Source organism: Anomaloglossus baeobatrachus, chromosome 8 (genome assembly GCF_048569485.1).
Source record: "Anomaloglossus baeobatrachus isolate aAnoBae1 chromosome 8, aAnoBae1.hap1, whole genome shotgun sequence".
Classification (NCBI taxonomy): Eukaryota; Metazoa; Chordata; class Amphibia; order Anura; family Aromobatidae; genus Anomaloglossus; species Anomaloglossus baeobatrachus.
Genome location: NC_134360.1, coordinates 247371532 through 247389930, shown reverse-complemented (window position 1 = coordinate 247389930; position 18399 = coordinate 247371532). Strand labels below are relative to the sequence as shown.

At 44.2% G+C, this 18399-nt stretch overlaps 1 protein-coding gene and 1 long non-coding RNA gene across 2 annotated transcripts in view; one reads left to right on the top strand and one right to left on the bottom strand.

Annotated features, from left to right (window-relative positions):
• The window catches only part of COL24A1 (collagen type XXIV alpha 1 chain), a 382434-nt gene extending 374494 nt beyond the window's left edge, over positions 1–7940 (top strand). Inside the window, exons 59-60 of the mRNA XM_075320523.1 lie at positions 1165–1374; positions 7011–7940. Coding sequence (XP_075176638.1) covers positions 1165–1374; positions 7011–7154 — 354 coding nt within the window. The 3' untranslated portion in view covers positions 7155–7940. The remainder of the gene's footprint in view (positions 1–1164; positions 1375–7010) is intronic.
• Positions 1104–18344, bottom strand: LOC142248994 (uncharacterized). The gene is made up of 2 exons (XR_012724975.1): positions 18270–18344; positions 1104–1316 (listed from the first exon to the last, which is right to left on the bottom strand). It is a non-coding gene; the product is annotated as an uncharacterized LOC142248994 (long non-coding RNA).
• Between the last annotated feature and the right edge of the window lie 55 nt (positions 18345–18399).

Sequence of the window (18399 nt, the reverse complement as noted above, 5' to 3'; positions counted from 1 at the left end):
TTAGGCACGATCCGGCAAAGAAACTGATGCGATGGATCCGGCAAAAAATACAAATCCATCGCATCAGTTTTTTTCATGCATTCCGCTCCCGTTTTTTGATAATCCGTTGTGATGCTGAGAATGCTCAGTTCAAAAAAACGGATCCGTCGTTGGTTGGATTCCATCATATGCTGGATGACAACGGATCCGGCGCTCATAGGCTTCCATTATACAACATGCCGGACGGCGGCGGATCCGGCGTGGTCGGTTTTTTGCCAGTGACAATAAATGCTGCATGCTGCGTCTTTTCCAGCAGCCGGATGAAGAAATTTTGCCAGATCTGGTGGACGACGCATGCAACGCAAGACCATTTGGCACAATTCGGCGCAAATACAAGTCAATGGGGAATAAAACGGATCCGGCGTCATTCCATCCATTTCGACAAATTGTGCCTGACGGCAAAAACCGGATGTGTGAAAGCAACCTAAGGGGTACTTTGCACGCTGTGACATCGCTAGACGATGATAGCGATGCCAAGTGCGATAGCACCCGCCCCCATCGCACATGCAATATGTTGTGATAGCTGCCGTAGCGAACATTATCGCTACGGCAGCTTCACACGCACTTACCTGCCCTGCAACGTCGCTCTGGCCGGCGAACCGCCTCCTTCCTAAGGGGGCGGGTCATGCGGCGTCACAGCGACGTCACACGGCAGGCGGCCAATAGAAGCGGAGGGGCGGAGATGAGTGGGACATAAACATCCCGCCCCCCTCCTTCCTTCCGCATAGCCGGTGGAGGCAGGTAAGGAGATGTTCCTCGCTCCTGCGGCTTCACAGACAGCGATGTGCGCTGCCGCCGGAACGAGGAACAACATCGTATCTCCTATTGGTGAGACATTATGAAAATGACCGATGCTACACAAATCACTGATTTTGGACTGTTTCACGCTCGTTCATCTTCTCTCTTAGGCTTTACACGTTGCGACATCGTTACCGGCGCCGGATGTGCGTCACTTTCGATTTGACCCCGACGATATCACAGTAGCGATGTCGCAACGTGCAAAGCACCCCTAAGACTCTCTACAAAAAGGGATCCCCCAAGTGACACTGCAGGAATGCAGAGACTGGAAACTAGTAATCGTTTATTGCATTCATCTTACAATATTCATCTTTTCCATTGAACCAGCTGGAGTTTGGCGTGGGGAAAGTGCAGATGAATTTCCTCCATTTGCTGAGTTCGGAGGCCGTTCACACCATCACTATCCACTGTCTGAACACACCGGTCTTAGCGACAGATGTCGGTGGAGAGACGCCTCTTGCCTTCAAGGGATGGAATGGCTACAAATTTGAAGGAAAAAAATTACTTGAAAGAAACGTGCTTCTAGATGAATGCAAGGTAAGACACAACTGGGGGGAAACAATAAGCAAGCAGGAGGGCGCACACTTAGGGCCCGATTCATCAAGGTGTTTGACAGAATTCAGGTGCAAAACTCATTGAAATGTCGCAAAATTTCTGAACAACTCAAAATAGCACAAAAATATTGCACCTTTTGATGGTCTAATGCCAGTCTCCACTAAAGTGGGAGGAGAATTTATTATAATTTATGCCACTTTATTGCCTGGATAGAGAGACATGGATCAGGCACATCTTACTGCGGCGCTGCCTTCATTAAGACTGGCGGGAAAAACACCTTCAGGTCTCGCGGCTTTAGAGTTCAGGAGAGAGAAGAAATCTTCAGCAACAAACAGACGAGTCCCTTCCTGACATGTTTTACTTACATTCCGCATGAAATAGCAAATCCTTTCCCGGAATTCTACATTGTTCCATTCCTCTGCCAATCCTCTTATTTTATATATTTTGACAATGAGGAGTTACTATTCTTAATGTCAAAGGGGTGTGTCCCTGAAGCTGTCATCACTTATTGGGCAGACTGTGTAGAGGAAAACCCAAATTGGTAACACCCCGCTGTCAATCTACTTATACTTTTCTTAGAAAAATAACAAAGGAATGGCACCACATGACATAAGGAAATATAATCCAGAATTGTTCTTTCATAGTTAAAGGGGTTGTCCACAACTCGGACAACCGCTTCTTAATCACTGTTTTCCCTCAATAAAATAATAACACCTATACTTACTTCCGGTGCCGTTCCAGCAGTATTAGCACTGGCTCTCCCAAGGATCACTTGACATACAGTAATCATATTAAATGATCTGTGTGGTCAATCAGCGCTGGCTTTCTTTCAACCAAATCAAACATCCGAAGGAAGTCAAAGATCAGCCTCAGCTCTTACTTCCTCTGGATGTCTGATTTGCCGAAGGGAGGAAAGCCAGCCGCTGATTGGATCATGTGACATAATGTCAAGTGATCCTTGGGAGAGCCAGTGCCAACACCAAAGTGAGTATAGGTGTAAATATTTTCCTGGAGGGGAAATAGTGATTGAGAAAAGGGTTGTCTGAGAAATGGACAACTCCTTTGAAGGTTTAATAATATTAATGACCTGTCCTTAGCATAATTCATCATCAGAATAGTGGTGTGGGGTCTAACAGCCAGCCCCCCACTGACCATTGTCACTAGCTCCAGCAGCGGTCGGATGTAAATGGTGTACTGTGTGGGGCACCTCCGCTCCATTCTCTATTTCATGGTCACTGCTATTGTCTTCAACAGGACCTGATCGCCATTAATAACACCTGGCTTCCCCATCATGACCTATGGATAGGTCAATAGTAAAAAAAAGTAGTGGACAATCCCTTTAAGCATGTACTAAAATAGACATAAAATAGCCCCTTGTGGTCCCATTTACTAGTGATTTTTTTCTGTCTGTTTTACATATGATCAACTTCTCTATGAAATAAAATATATCAGACATGATGGGGACCACACTGACCGAAAGTATTCCGAATATTAGGACTTTCATGTTATAGATGTAGCTTATAACGCTGCCATGATCAAGCCTGGACTTAGTGGCGGTGATGCGTCGCCATTAACTCCTTATATTACCTGGATAGCCCCTGCATCACGGAATCTGGAAGAGCCGGGGACACTCCAGTACTGTCGCATAATGCATGCGACAGTCCCGGGGCAGCTGCAGCTGATATTCTCGCTGCAGGGGGGGGGGGGGGACATTAACCCTGTCCCTCGCCCTCCCCAGCCTGAGAATACCGGCCCGCCGCTGTGTGCTTACCTTGGCTGGAAGGTAAAAATACGGCGGAGCACACGTGTTTTTTTTTCTATATGTTCGTTTGTTTTGTACGTGTGATTGATGTCACACGTTACAATTGACTAGTATCCTACAACAAAACGTTCAATTCTAGACAAAGATACGATGTGTTTGCGATCACGGTATTTGCGTTCAATCTTGATCGCAGGTAGGTGTCACACGCAAATACATCACGAACGATGCCGGATGTGCGTCACTTACAACTTGACCCCAACGACGGATTGTAAGATATATTGCAACGTGTAAAGCGGGCTTAATTCTGAATGATTTATTGAGGCAGAAGTCGCAGAGACTGGAAGTGATTAATATAAAATAGTCTGTGATTTTTTGATGAATTCTCTTGAATAGGATCCCAAAATGTGAGACCAGAAGCGGTTCTGTGAGCGGTGCTGGGTCTGAACCCCTTTGTGCTGAAAAACTGTAAATCTACCGTATCAAGTCAAAAATTCTAGAGAAAAAAAAAGTTTCCAAGCAGAGCGATCCACAATCGGGCTCTTCATTTTGAGAAATGGCACGGGACTCAAACTTTGATGAGTGTCATTTACTGGCGTGTCTTTAAAGGGGTTGTTTCACCATCATAAATGGGTAAAAATGCAAAAAATGGCTGGAAAACCAACCAACTGTGCAATTTACCTCTTATTAGAAATCCTCTCTGTTCTCAAGAATGGAGGGATAATTAATTCTACAGTTTATGGCTCATTACCTAAATTACCAGGCTCCTCTGCAGTCTATCAGCAGTGGCCAGCTCCTAAGCTAGTAACAAGTTTGTAAGTGCTGCTCTGAAACTGGCTGGATCCCCCCATTTGCAATGTTCCTTGTTCCCCCAATGCTACAGAAGCAAAAATGCATGGGAAAGCAAACACTTTAGGCTAAAGGCAATATAATACCACTCATCTGAGCTGTCAATCATTCAGGAGCACATGGGTTCCCTGCAAGCAGGAAGTCAGGAGGTTGGGGAGCGGTATGGTCCTGAAGAAAGATCTTGAGAACCTTTTAAGAAATGTCAAGGTTTTCTATGCTATGGTGAGAAACGGTAATGGTTTTAGGTGAATTCGCTGATCGGGAACCCCCTCTACTCCTCACTTTGGGGTGTCCTTTCAGTGATGGCTCATGGGAATGACGTTCGAACAAGTACAGCAAAAAAATTAAACTCCTCCCTAAGGAATTTTACAACTACCTTCGAGTCAGACACACATTACACTCTGTTTTCGAGGCCCCTATTAAAATAAATAATGAATTAATTCGCATTATATCCAGTTCTAAAGGCCCATTTACACACAACAATATCGCTAACAAGATATGGTCGGGGTCACGGTGTTGGTGACGCACATCCGGCCTCGTTAGCGATGTCGTTGTGTGTGACACCTTTTTGCGATCAGTAACGATCGCAAAAAAGTGTCAAATCGTTCGTCGTGTACACGTCGTTCATTTTCAAAAAATCATTCCTCATTTGGAACGCAGGTTGTTTGTCATTCCTGCGGCAGCACACATCACTATGTGACACCGCAGGAACGAGGAACATCGTACCTGCGGCCGCCGGCAATGAAAAAGGAAGGAGGTGGGCGGGATGTTCCAGCCGCTCATCTCCGCCCCTCCGCTTCTATTGGGCGGCCGCTTAGTGACGCCGCTGTGACACAGAACGAACCCCCCCTTAGAGGAGAGATTGTTTGGCGGCCACAGCGAGGTCGGTGAACAGATATGTGCATGTGACGCTGCCGTAGCGATATTGTTCGCTACGGCAGTGATCACCCCATGACGCGCCACTGACGTGGGCGGGTGCTATCGCTAGCAATGTTGCAGCATGTAAAGCCCGCTTAACACTCCCTCCGCAGACCTGAAGCCGATTTTACTCACTACTAGGATCCAAAAATAAGTTTGTCAAAACCACTCCATTTTTGTCCTTGGAGAGAGCACTGAATAGGTCTTTCTCCACTTCTGAGTGGAAACAATCATTATCCTTTGCCACTCAAACATTCAGCTGTGCATCATATTTTGAATCTCACATGAAAACAGTCCTGAGGTGGTATTAGACTTGACAGTTAAGGGGGCTTTACACGCTGCGACATCGCTAATGCGGAGTTGTTGGGTTCACTGAATTGGTCACACACATGCGGTCGCATTAGCGATGTTGCTGCGTGTGACACCGATGAGCGATTTTGCATCGTTGCAAAAACGTGCAAAATCGGTCATCGGCGACATGGGGGTCCATTCTCGATTATTGTTACTGCAGCAGTAACGATGTAGTTCGTCGCTCCTGCGGCAGCACACATCGCTATGTGTGACGCCGCAGGAACGAGGAAGCTCTCCTTACCTGCCTCCCGGCCGCTATGCGGAAGGAAGGAGGTGGGCGGGATGTTACGTCCCGCTCAGCTCCGCCCCTCCGCTGCTATTGGGCGGCCGCTCAGTGACGTCGCTGTGACGCCGCACAGACCGCCCCCTTAGATAGGAGGCAGTTCGCCGGTCACAGCGACGTCGCCGGGCACGTAAGTATGTGTGATGGGTCTGGGCGATGTTGTGCGGCACGGGCAGCGATTTGCCCGTGTCGCACAACAGATGGGGGCGGGTACCCAAGCTAGCGATATCGGGACCGATATCGCAGCGTGTAAAGTAGCCTTTAGACTTGGCTATTTGTTCCTCCAGACTCCTCCTCTCTATTGGCGCAACTGTAGCTCAAAAGGCTCTCTTATCCACATCCTGTGGGAATGCCCCAAAATCTCATCTGTGTGGTCCCAGACCTTCCAATTAATCTCCTCAATGGTCAACACAATAATTCACCCCTCCCCAGAAAAGGCATTACTCATGCTTAAGTTACAGAAGATTCCGGCCCGAGGTAGGGTGGTGTCTGCACACATTTTACTGGCCACCAGAATAGCCATTACAAGGCACTGGAAAACCCCAGGTCTCCCCTCTAATGCAGATATAATTTTCACTACCAATAAAACTTGTGCTTTTGAAGAAATGTTGGCCCATAAAAATAATAATTTCCAGAGGTTTAGGAAAGATTGTCAAGTGCGGATAAACTCGCCATTGAATTTGATCCCTGTTTGATTGACATGTCCAAGCTAATTGCACTAACCTCGAGTATTTGTTTTTGTTGTTGTTTAATTTTCATGGTACCATCCATACTGACTGATGTAGCAGCAGCAATAGCACAAACAGTAAGCAATATGTTTTCAAGATGTATACTGAATACATTCATGTTTCAATGAAAATCAATAAAAAAAATAATTGGTGGGAAGGTGGATGGTCCAGCCTCCAGTTTTTAGTGAGTCTAGCTTTGGTCTTTGGAATGTGCAGGTCCATTTCGGGCGGGGGTGCGCCGTTGCAGGTGTACCGTCTCCAGGTCTGGATGAGGTGTCCGGTGTTTGTGCCGTACACCAGACGCGTTTCGAGCTCGAGGGGCGTCTGGTGTGCGGTGTAGGCATTGGATTTTTTGTCCGGACCTGGAGGTGGTGTACTTGTGGTGGTGTGTATTCGTTTGGAATGGATTTTCGTATTTTGGGGATATTTCATTAGAGCTGGATTTTGCTGAAGATTGGAGGCTGGATCATTTGCTTTTTCACCTGAGCTTCAGCACTGAAAAAAAAATAAAAAATAAAAAGGTCCAGTGTAGTTGCAGGTAAAGTGATGACCTATCAATTCCCAAGCCAATACCAGTTGGTCCTGCTTGTGGACCTCCCTCTCGGCATCTCATTGTCGAGACTTCTTTTTTGTAAGAAGTTGTCCGAAATTACTCCCTAAAATAATCATTTACAGTGATATGTATTCCATATGTATCCATAGTGACTAATAAGGACTCTCCTTCCTTCAGGTACACGACGGCAGCTGGCACAAGACAAAGTTCACGTTTCACGCCCAAGAGTCAAACCGCCTTCCAATCGTTGACATCTCTAAGTTCATCCCCCTCCAGAAAGGACAGCATTATTTGGAGAACGGCCCAGTCTGCTTCCTCTGATATAATCTAGAGAAATCAAGGGACAGCTGCTAAGTGCAAGTCTCTTTTTTTTTCTATAAAAGAGCATATAAAATAAGGGAAGGTAGCAGTGTCTCCACTGCGTGACTATTACAGACCATTGTGTGGCCAATCTTCTAAAGAAGCCGGAAGAGACTTCCTCCTAAGAAGGACGTATTTCACAGGGGATAAATGACTTTGATATTGATAGAGAGTATTTAAGTTTTTTTATATTAATCTTTATATATATATAAATATATATTTATATATATATAAATATATAAATACAATTTTGAATATAAAGAAAAAAAAAAAACTATCTAAACCTGAGACAAATATAAAGCACTGTACAAGTTGCCTTCAAGGAAGTGGTCGGCTTGCTGCGGAGAAGTACTGGTTACTACTCTGAAAAGTGCAATAGAACGAGAACAATCACCCGCCCGGTCCGGCAACAGCGGCGGGACGAAAGTTGGATTTTGGTCCCGTGTGGACATATACCTCTCTCGAGACGGTACCCTACCTCTTCCATGCTGCCTGGTGCTCGTAAGAAAAACAAGGTGCTAATGGCGTCAATGGAATGAATCCGGTGGCTTCACTTCTGTATGTACTGGCTACATCCATCGTTCTCTCGTTTCCATACATTTTAGTAGATTTTTATTCATGTGAAAGGATCAATCTATTTTTTTTTTTTTTGGGATAGCCCCGCATAGCACAGCGTATATGGTGCCTATAAAACATATTCTCTCATTGTACAAAACAAAAACTTCCAAATAAAAATTTTGCCTTGTTCGGGATGTATTTTTTTTGTCCCTTTCCCGACATCTACGTTTTTAAAAGTGTGTATATATTTTGTAACATGTATTGAAATTTTAATACAGCGGATATTTTAAAATGCTGATGTTAAGTTATAATAATTATAATCGTTGCAGACGTGTAGATGATTTTTTTTGTTTTTTTCTTTTGCAATATTAATTGGTGCTATTTTTTATTTAATTCTCATTTGTCTCCAAAAAAAATCCATATTTCAATTAAAATAAAAAATAAAAAAAAAAGAAATTATGGCTGCAGAAAAGGTGAACATGATGTTAAAAAGGCTTTCATGTATGGTTTATGTTTCTACGTGTATATTTTACCCTTTCATCATAAAATGCGATTGTCAGTCGTCTTTTACCACTGTAATAAAGATCTGCTTAGTGTTAATAAAACAGTGCTGTACTACGAGGATCGGCGCCTTGTGTCCATGGTTTGGATTTATTCATGTAAATGGTTTTGTTAGGCTAAGTTCACGTCCTGTAGTCATCCGTTAGAACGGATCCCTTGGGAAACTGATTTCTGCCGGATCCGTTTTTTGTTTTTTTTTAAATGATCAGGTTCCCCCCCTAAACAAATGGAGAAATGGGAACAGGAGACAACGCAACGCAGATTGTTAAGAAATGGACAAAGAAGTGGGGAATGATTGCACTTATAAAATCCTCCCCAAGGAGCTTCCACATGGAAATTGAGCACAGTATAAGAAGAGTCGCGCTCCCAGGAATCAAACCCCGTACGAGATGAGATTATTTTTAAAAAGTATTTTATTGTAAACTAAAACGCGTTTCGGCCCTTAGAGAGCCTTCATCAGGTAGAACTATAAAACATACTGTTTAGCAAGGCACTATAAAATGTTTAAAAAACATTTTATAGTGCCTTGCTAAACAATGTTTTATAGTTCTACGAAACACGTTGTAGTTTACCATACAATTTTTAATCTAATTTCGTAAAGATTCCTGGATAATTCCTGAGATCGGGACACTTTTTATACCTGGATTCATTTTTTTAACAAGGGAGTCTATGGACAACGGATCCGTTAACGGACTGCTGTTTAGCCATCCGTTGTACTGTTAAGGGAGTAATTTACAGTGATGCAATCCAAGTTATGCATCTACACCTTAAACCCGTCTGCATCCAAATCATCTGAGTCATTTGTCATTAGCATGCTAGCTCATTCATCCAGAGACCAGTGATGTGTACACAGATCTAGGTTGAATATATGACTGGTTTAATTACGGACTTTCACATACATTTAAAGAAATCAGTGGGCTAGGAGCCAATAATACGCAACACATGTCCTATTGGGTAAACTGTAAAAGAGCTTATTCTGTGATATATATATATATATCTGTCTTCCCCTCTGTATATCTCTCTCTGTCTCTCTCTCTCTATGTCTGTCTCTTTCCCTGTCTGTCTCTGTCTCTTTCCCTGTCTGTCTATCTATCTCTATCCCTGTCTGTCTCTGTCACTTTCCCTGTCTGTCTCTTTCCCTGTCTCTGTCTTTGACTGTCTCTTACCCTGTCTGTCTCTTTCCCTTTCTTTCCCTGTCTGTCTGTTTCCCTGTGTCTGTCTCTTTGTCTGTGTTTGTCTCTTTCCCTGTCAGTCTGTCTCTTTGTCTGTCTCTTTGTGTCTGTCTCTTACCCTGTCTATGTCTGTTTCTTACCCTGTCTGTGTCTGCCTCCTTCCCTGTATGTGTCTGTCTCTTTCCCTGGCTGCATTGTGACACGCCAACATTCCATATAAGGGCGTGGCTGCGCATTCTTCTGAAGTTCTGGCTGCACTGTGGCTCCCAGCTCCATTCGCTTTAATGGAGGCAGTTTTTTGGCAAATAACTGTAAAGCGCGGGGTTAAAATTTCCCCTCAAAACATAGCCTATGACGCTCTCGGGGTCCTGAAGTGTGAGTGTGCAAAATTTTGTGGCTGTAGCTGCGACGGTGCAGATGCCAATCCCGGGCATACGCACACGCACACACGCACACATACACACACACACACACATACATACATACATACAGTGCCTACAAGTAGTATTCAACCCCCTGCAGATTTAGCAGGTTTGATAAGATGCAAATAAGTTAGAGCCTGCAAACTTCAAACAAGAGCAGGATTTATTAACAGATGCATAAATCTTACAAACCAACAAGTTATGTTGCTCAGTTAAATTTTAATAAATTTTCAACATAAAAGTGTGGGTCAATTATTATTCAACCCCTAGGTTTAATATTTTGTGGAATAACCCTTGTTTGCAATTACAGCTAATAATCGTCTTTTATAAGACCTGATCAGGCCGGCACAGGTCTCTGGAGTTATCTTGGCCCACTCCTCCATGCAGATCTTCTCCAAGTTATCTAGGTTCTTTGGGTGTCTCATGTGGACTTTAATCTTGAGCTCCTTCCACAAGTTTTCAATTGGGTTAAGGTCAGGAGACTGACTAGGCCACTGCAACACCTTGATTTTTTCCCTCTTGAACCAGGCCTTGGTTTTCTTGGCTGTGTGCTTTGGGTCGTTGTCTTGTTGGAAGATGAAATGACGACCCATCTTAAGATCCTTGATGGAGGAGCTGAGGTTCTTGGCCAAAATCTCCAGGTAGGCCGTGCTATCCATCTTCCCATGGATGCGGACCAGATGGCCAGGCCCCTTGGCTGAGAAACAGCCCCACAGCATGATGCTGCCACCACCATGCTTGACTGTAGGGATGGTATTCTTGGAGTCGTATGCAGTGTTATCCAGTCTCCAAACGTCATGTGTGTGGTTGGCACCAAAGATCTCGATCTTGGTCTCATCAGACCAGAGAACCTTGAACCAGTCTGCCTCAGAGTCCTCCAAGTGATCATGAGCAAACTGTAGACGAGCCTTGACATGACGCTTTGAAAGTAAAGGTACCTTACGGGCTCGTCTGGAACGGAGACCATTGCGGTGGAGTACGTTACCTATGGTATTGACTGAAACCAATGTCCCCACTGCCATGAGATCTTCCCGGAGCTCCTTCCTTGTTGTCCTTGGGTTAGCCTTGACTCTTCGGACAAGCCTGGCCTCGGCACGGGTGGAAACTTTCAAAGGCTGTCCAGGCCGTGGAAGGCTAACAGTAGTTCCATAAGCCTTCCACTTCCGGATGGTGCTCCCAACAGTGGAGACAGGTAGGCCCAACTCCTTGGAAAGGGTTTTGTACCCCTTGCCAGCCTTGTGACCCTCCACGATATTGTCTCTGATGGCCTTGGAATGCTCCTTTGTCTTTCCCATGTTGACCAAGTATGAGTGCTGTTCACAAGTTTGGGGAGGGTCTTAATTAGTCAGAAAAGGCTGGAAAAAGAGATAATTAATCCAAACATGTGAAGCTCATTGTTCTTTGTGCCTGAAATACGTCTTAATACTTTAGGGGAACCAAACAGAATTCTGGTGGTTTGAGGGGTTGAATAATAAATGACCCTCTGAATAAACGTTTCACAATTTAAAAAAAAAAAAAAAAAAGAAATACCATTCTTTTTTGCTGCATTTCTTACTTCCAGGCTGATCTACAGTCCAAATGTCACAATGCCAAGTTAATTCCGAATGTGTAAACCTGCTAAATCTGCAGGCGGTTGAATACTACTTGTAGGCACTGTACATACACACATTCAGCTTTGTATATTATATATACAATATATATACATTATATATAAATAATGTATGTATGGGTTTCCTCAGTTTATATTAAACTAAGTCAGCATGATTCACTTATTACAAGAAAGTCCAAAAATGTCTTGTGAGTCTTATGATGTCTGAATGTAGATTTAGGTGCGGTACACAGTGCAAGCGCCATCTTAAGTCCTGCTTTTTGTATATCTTCATAGAATTCTTAATACTCATAACAGTTCATAACCATGTCCATAACATTACTTGCATTTGTTTTCTTAACAGATCCGTTACAAATGGACAATAAATAACAATCCGTTAACGGATTCATTGTCCATAGACTTCACACTAAAAACAGAACTGGCCGACATCAACAATTTGACAAAAAGTCAAACGGATCCATGATAATGGATGACTACAGGACATGTGAACGTAGCCTTACATTGTAGCAAGTATTTATTCATTGTACAACGTCCGTGCACCATAGGGTAAATGGATGTCATAAAAACGTAGTGTCGGCTGCCCCTTGTCTCTTTCCATAGCATTGTCACTACAAAACACTACATTTGCCTGCAGTAGCCCATTTTGAAAACTGGATCCAAGATGACCAGTTGACTGCAGTTCAGGAGGCGTCATTACAAAAAAAGCAATTTGTCAGTCAACCTCTTTACACTGGCCACATTCAGATAGGCCAAAAATATTTGGACAGTGTCGAACATTTAAGCATTTTAACTATTTACCAAAATATATTCAAGATTCAGTTATATAATCAATATGGGTTTAACCCCATAAGGACTGAGATCAAGCCACTTTGTACATTAATGACCGAGCCTCACTTCTCAATGCTGACCAGCATCACTTTGAGTACACAGGACTCTACCTGTCAGGAGGATTTATGACCCACTACAAAATCTGAGTGGTTTGCTCCAGAGACTGCGTGGGCAGCAGACCTCTGATCCTACATGGATATTGGGACAATAAAACTCTCACACCACTAATCAAAGCTAATCAAGGATTCACTCTCTAAGCTCAGTGTTTATTTAAATGTCCTTTTATTATGCCATCCCTCTGCTCTGTTTGTGTATATATTTGTGTTTCTTCAGATATTTTATCATACCATGCCTGAGGAAGAGACCTGAGATGTCTCGAAAGCTTGCTTTGTAACATCATTTTATCTTATTTTAGTTAGCCATTAAAAGGTATCACAACAAGATTATACTTTTGTTTCTCTCACTGAGAACAATCAATCACTTTCAGTTAATAACACTAGAGTGTTCCAACATACTTACCTTAGTTACATAGGTTAAAAAAAGACCCCGGTCCATCTAGTTCAGCTTTCCTCCACCAATTACCGTATTCATTTTGTCACTAAATCGTTTATAACCAACAATGGAATGGTTTGCGGGTGCCATGTCACATTGGCAGATCCTCTGAGGTGTTAGAACAGCAGAAACCCCCATAAGTGACCCAATTTTACAAACTACACTTCTTAATGAAATGCACTGTAGTGAGCATATTGACAGTACATCTGTTCACAAAATGTTATACAATTGGACATTGGAGAAAAAAAATACATCATCACTAAAATGTTGTTTTAGCCCCAAATTTTATATTTTCACAAGGGAAAATAGGTAAAAATGACAGCATAATTATTACACAATTTCTTGTGAACGTGACAAACCCCCATATGTGACTATACGGTACCGTTTGGCCATACAGCGAGACTCTGGAGGGAAGGAGCTCTAAGTTTGTTAGAAAAGTTTGAGGACTCCATATGCAGAGTTCCTAAGGGCCAGAAGAGCAGAAACCCTCAAGTGACCCCAATTTGGAAATTACACCCCTCTGGGAATTCATCTACCGGAGTAGTGATGATTTTGGCTCCATGGGGGTGTTTTCTAGAAACAAGCAGCAATGGAAGTTGCAGAGAAAATGGAAATCTGTCATTGTAGTGCCCAGTACTTTGTAGTGCCCATCATTGTGCCCAGATTGAGCTTCTGGAGACCTGGATCTTGTAAATTAAGTGAGCACTCCTTGCTACAGAAATGCTGAACATGTGGACCTGAACTGTGGCTTAGGCACACTATGGGGCTTAGAAGGGAGGAGTTCATTAATAGTGCAATTAATAATAGGGAGCGCAGCATTCACTGGATTTCTTTTGATGTGCAAGGAGTCATAGGGCTTTTCCAGAGCCTTTGTGCTACCGGTAATGTGAAAACCTCTATATTTGTGTTAACACATGATGAACCTCATTAGAGCCTTTTTATTATTATTATTATTATTATTATTATTATTATTAAAGGAACGGAGTAGAAGATTTTATTGGTGGCATTTTGGGTACAGAACATTTTGGATTAGTTCACATTTATCCTGTGCTCTAAGCTAAGCACTTACATTTGGGGTTTACATCTAAATCTACAAATAATGTCATCCAGATGAAACCCCCAATGGATCTATTCACTGATGAAGCAGCAGAGATACTGTGGATTCTGTGTGGCTTCTGTCTGATGGTATCCATGTCACACCGGGTGCGAGAGGACACTCGGTGAGTGGTGCAACACAAAGCGAAAACCAGGGAAGATGTAAAAGAAGGTCCTGGCACTAACACTCACCTGAGTCAGATCCCTGCACTCCCTTACGTCCCTAGGTGGCTCCTTCCCCCATGCGTCGTCACGTGCCTAGGCCCTCGCTGGCCCTGAACTCGCCCTCACTAGTGTGAAGGCCAGCAACATAGTAGTCTCACTATTAAAGTAGGTAAGACAAATGAGTTGGGAATTACACAAGAAAAAACAATCCTTAGCTTCTCTACCAGGAAACTTCACAGCTGCAACTGAAACAAACACATCAGCTTTTCCAGAGACATTCTCCTTCAAAGTTTTCAGTATAGAAGATCTACAACTGGCATGGAGTGAAGCCAGGAGTGGATAAACATAGCGGAAGAAAGTGATGATAAGATGCTGCAGCTGTGATCAAGACTAGGAGTAAAGGCCCCGTCACACTAAGCAACATCGCTGCTAACGAACAACTTTTGTGACGTTGCTAGCGATGTTGCTGTGTGTGACATCCAGCAACAACAAGGCCCCTGCTGTGAGGTCGTTGGTTGTTGCTGAATGTCCTGGGCCATTTTTTAGTTGTTGCTGTCCCGCTGTGAAGCACAGATCGCTGTGTGTGACAGCGAGACAGCAACAACTAAATGTGCAGGCAGCATGAGCCGGCTTCTGCGGAGGCTGGTAACCAATGTAAACATCGGGTAACCAAGAAGCCCTGTCCTTGGTTACCCGATATTTACCTTTGATACCAGCCTCCGCCGCTCTCACTGTCAGTGCCGGCTCCTGCTCTGTGCACATGTAGCTGCAGCACACATCGGGTTAATTAACCCGATGTGTGCTGTAACTAGGAGAGCAAGGAGCCAGCGCTAAGCATTGTGCGCTGCTCCCTGCTCTGTGCACATTTAGCTGCAGCACACATCGGGTAATTAACCCGATGTGTGCTGTAACTAGGAGAGCAAGGAGCCAGCGCTCAGTGTGCGCTGCTCCCTGCTCTCTGCACGTGTAGCTCCGTGCGGTGGTAACCAAGGTAAATATCGGGTTGGTTACCCGATATTTACCTTAGTTACCAAGCGCAGCATCTTCCACGCGGCGCTGGGGGCTGGTCACTGGTTGCTGGTGAGCTCACCAGCAACTTGTGTAGCGACGCTCCAGCGATCCCTGCCAGGTCAGGTTGCTGGTGGGATCGCTGGAGCGTCGCAGTGTGACATCTCACCAGCAACCTCCTAGCAACTTACCAGCAATCCCTATCGTTGTTGGGATCGCTGGTAAGTTGCTTAGTGTGACTGGACCTTAATGTCTGCCAGAAGGGAAAGATCCTTAATCCATTTAGCATCGAATTAAAGTACATAGACTCCAATACAAGATAAGTCAAGTGGGCTCCATAGAAGATCTGCGCTCAACTAAAACACTGATCTGATCCCATCAAGGTCAGCACAAAAGAGGTGGTCAGCCACACTTTATGCATGCCTAAAAAGATGGGCATGGCTGGATGATAGGCCAAAGAATCTAGAGGGTCTCCCTCTGTCTCATTATAGGAAATCTTCCTTCTGAATCATGTATTTTAGAGATTTACAAGTAAACCGTGATATAAGTGCTCAGTGTAGAGCGCAGGATAAATGTGAGCCGAGCCTTACTGCAATCTGTGAGGCAGAATAAAAAATTATGTTTTACGCTGTTCACTGTGCAGTGTAAGTGATAAGATAGCTTTTTGTGCTGGTGTGATTACACTAAAAATGCTTTTTTTTTTTACAAAAAAAGTTTTTGCATCTCCATATTTTTAGAGCTACAATTTTTCTATATTTCTGCCAACAGTGCCATGTGAGGGCTTGTTTTTAGAGGGATGAGTTGAGGTTAATATTGGGCACAAAATATTTTTTTTATCGCTTTCTAATCCGATTTTTGAGCTGCAGAATGAGCAAAAAAACCCCGTATATCATATGGTAAAAGTGATACGGCATCTGTATACGGGTCAGAACGGCTACAGGGATACAACATTATGATTTTTATTTTTTGCCGTTTTTACACAATATAAACAAAGTTAATAGAAAAAAATATCGTTTTTGTATTACTATTCTGAGAGCTATAGTTTTGGGGGGTTTTTTTCCCACTGATGGGGCTCTATTGGGGCTTGTTTTATGGGGGAAAAGATGATGTTATAAACTATACCATTTTTATTTACATTCATCTTTTTGATCACATTTTATTCCAGAGTTATGATGACAAAGCAGTTTTTTGCCAATTTTTTATCTTTTCGTTATATGGTGTTTGCTGTAGGGGCCAAATAATGTGACCGTTTTATAGATTGGGGCGTTCTGGATGTGGCGATACCAGAGCTGTGTACTGTATTAGTTCTTTTTTGTTTTCACATAAATATTCTTATTTATTGGTGCAATATTTTTTGGTCTTTACTTTGTGGTGGGGGGGGTAAATAATTTAGCAATTTTTTTCTCTCTATTGATTTTACTTAGTCCCTCTTTGGGACTTTAACTTTTATTATTCTGATCACTGGTCTCATGTATTCCAATAGATATGTATTGCACTGACATCGCCTGTTAGATCCTGCCCACGGCTGCACACAAGGCGGTCACTGATTGATCTCCGGGTGCCATGATAACTATCACACCCACGTGATTTAATTGTGAGGGTGCGGAAGGCAGTGAGAACAGGAGACCTCTCTGTGGGCACTATTATTTATGGGGGCACTCTGCCAGCACTATTATTTATGAGGTGCACTCTGCTACACTATTATTTATGGGGGCACTCTGCTGGCACTATTATTTATGGGGGCACTCTGCCGGCACTATTATTTATGAGGTGCACTCTGCTACACTATTATTTATGGGGGCACTCTGCTGGCACTATTATTTATGGGGGCACTCTGCCGGCACTATTATTTATGGGGGCACTCTGCCGCCACTATTATTTATGGGGGGCACTCTGCCGCCACTATTATTTATGGGGGGCACTCTGCCGCCACTATTATTTATGGGGGGCACTCTGCCGCCACTATTATTTATGAGGTGCACTCTGCTACACTATTATTTATATGGGCACTCTGCTGGCATTATTATTTATGGGGGCACTCTGCTGGCATTATTATTTATGGGGGCACTCTGCTGGCATTATTATTTATGGGGGCACTCTGCCGGCACTATTATTTATGGGGGCACTCTGCCGGCACTATTATTTATGGGGGCACTCTGCCGGCACTATTATTTATGGGGGCACTCTGCCGGCATTATTTATGGGGGCACTCTGCCGGCATTATTTATGGGGGCACTCTGCCGGCATTATTATTTATGGGGGCACTCTGCCGCCACTATTATTTGTGGGGGGCACGCTGCCACCACTATTATTTATGGGGGGCACTCTGCCAGCACTATTTGTGGGGGGCACGCTGCCACCACTATTATTTATGGGGGGCACTCTGCCGGCACTATTTATGGGGGCACTCTGCCGCCACTATTATTTATGGGGGCACTCTGCCGGCACTATTATTTATGGGGGGCACTCTGCCGGCACTATTTATGGGGGCACTCTGCCGCCACTATTATTTGTGGGGGGCACGCTGCCGCCACTATTATTTATGGGGGGCACGCTGCCACCACTATTATTTGTGGGGGGCACGCTGCCACCACTAATATTTATGGGGGGCACTCTGCCGGCACTATTATTTATGGGGGGCACTCTGCCGGCACTATTATTTATGGGGGGCACTCTGCCGGCACTATTTATGGGGGCACTCTGCCGGCATTATTATTTTTGGGGGGCACGCTGCCGGCACTATTTATGGGGGCACTCTACCGCCACTATTATTTGTGGGGGGGACGCTGCCACCATTATTATTTATGGGGGGCACTCTGCCGCCAGTATTATTTGTGGGGGCACTCTGCCGGCACTATTATTTATGGGGGCACTCTACCGCCACTATTATTTGTGGGGGGCACGCTGCCACCATTATTATTTATGGGGGGCACTCTGCCAGCACTATTTTGTACACAGGGCACTAAAAGTCACACTAATGGAGCTGGTATTTCGGCTTTTGTTATACATACACTGAATTACACTGCTACATATTTCACTTTTAGAAAATCCCTCCTGAAAGCAGCAGCTTATCCGTCCTCTCCTGTGTGTAGTGTACAGTACTGACCGTGACCAGAGAGCATCATGGGAGCAGCCCTGATACGCACGCACCACGCAGCCATGCATCCGCCAACCACAACGAGGCTGCCAGATTCGCCTAGCGTATGACGCACTTCCGCCACCCACAAGATGGCCGT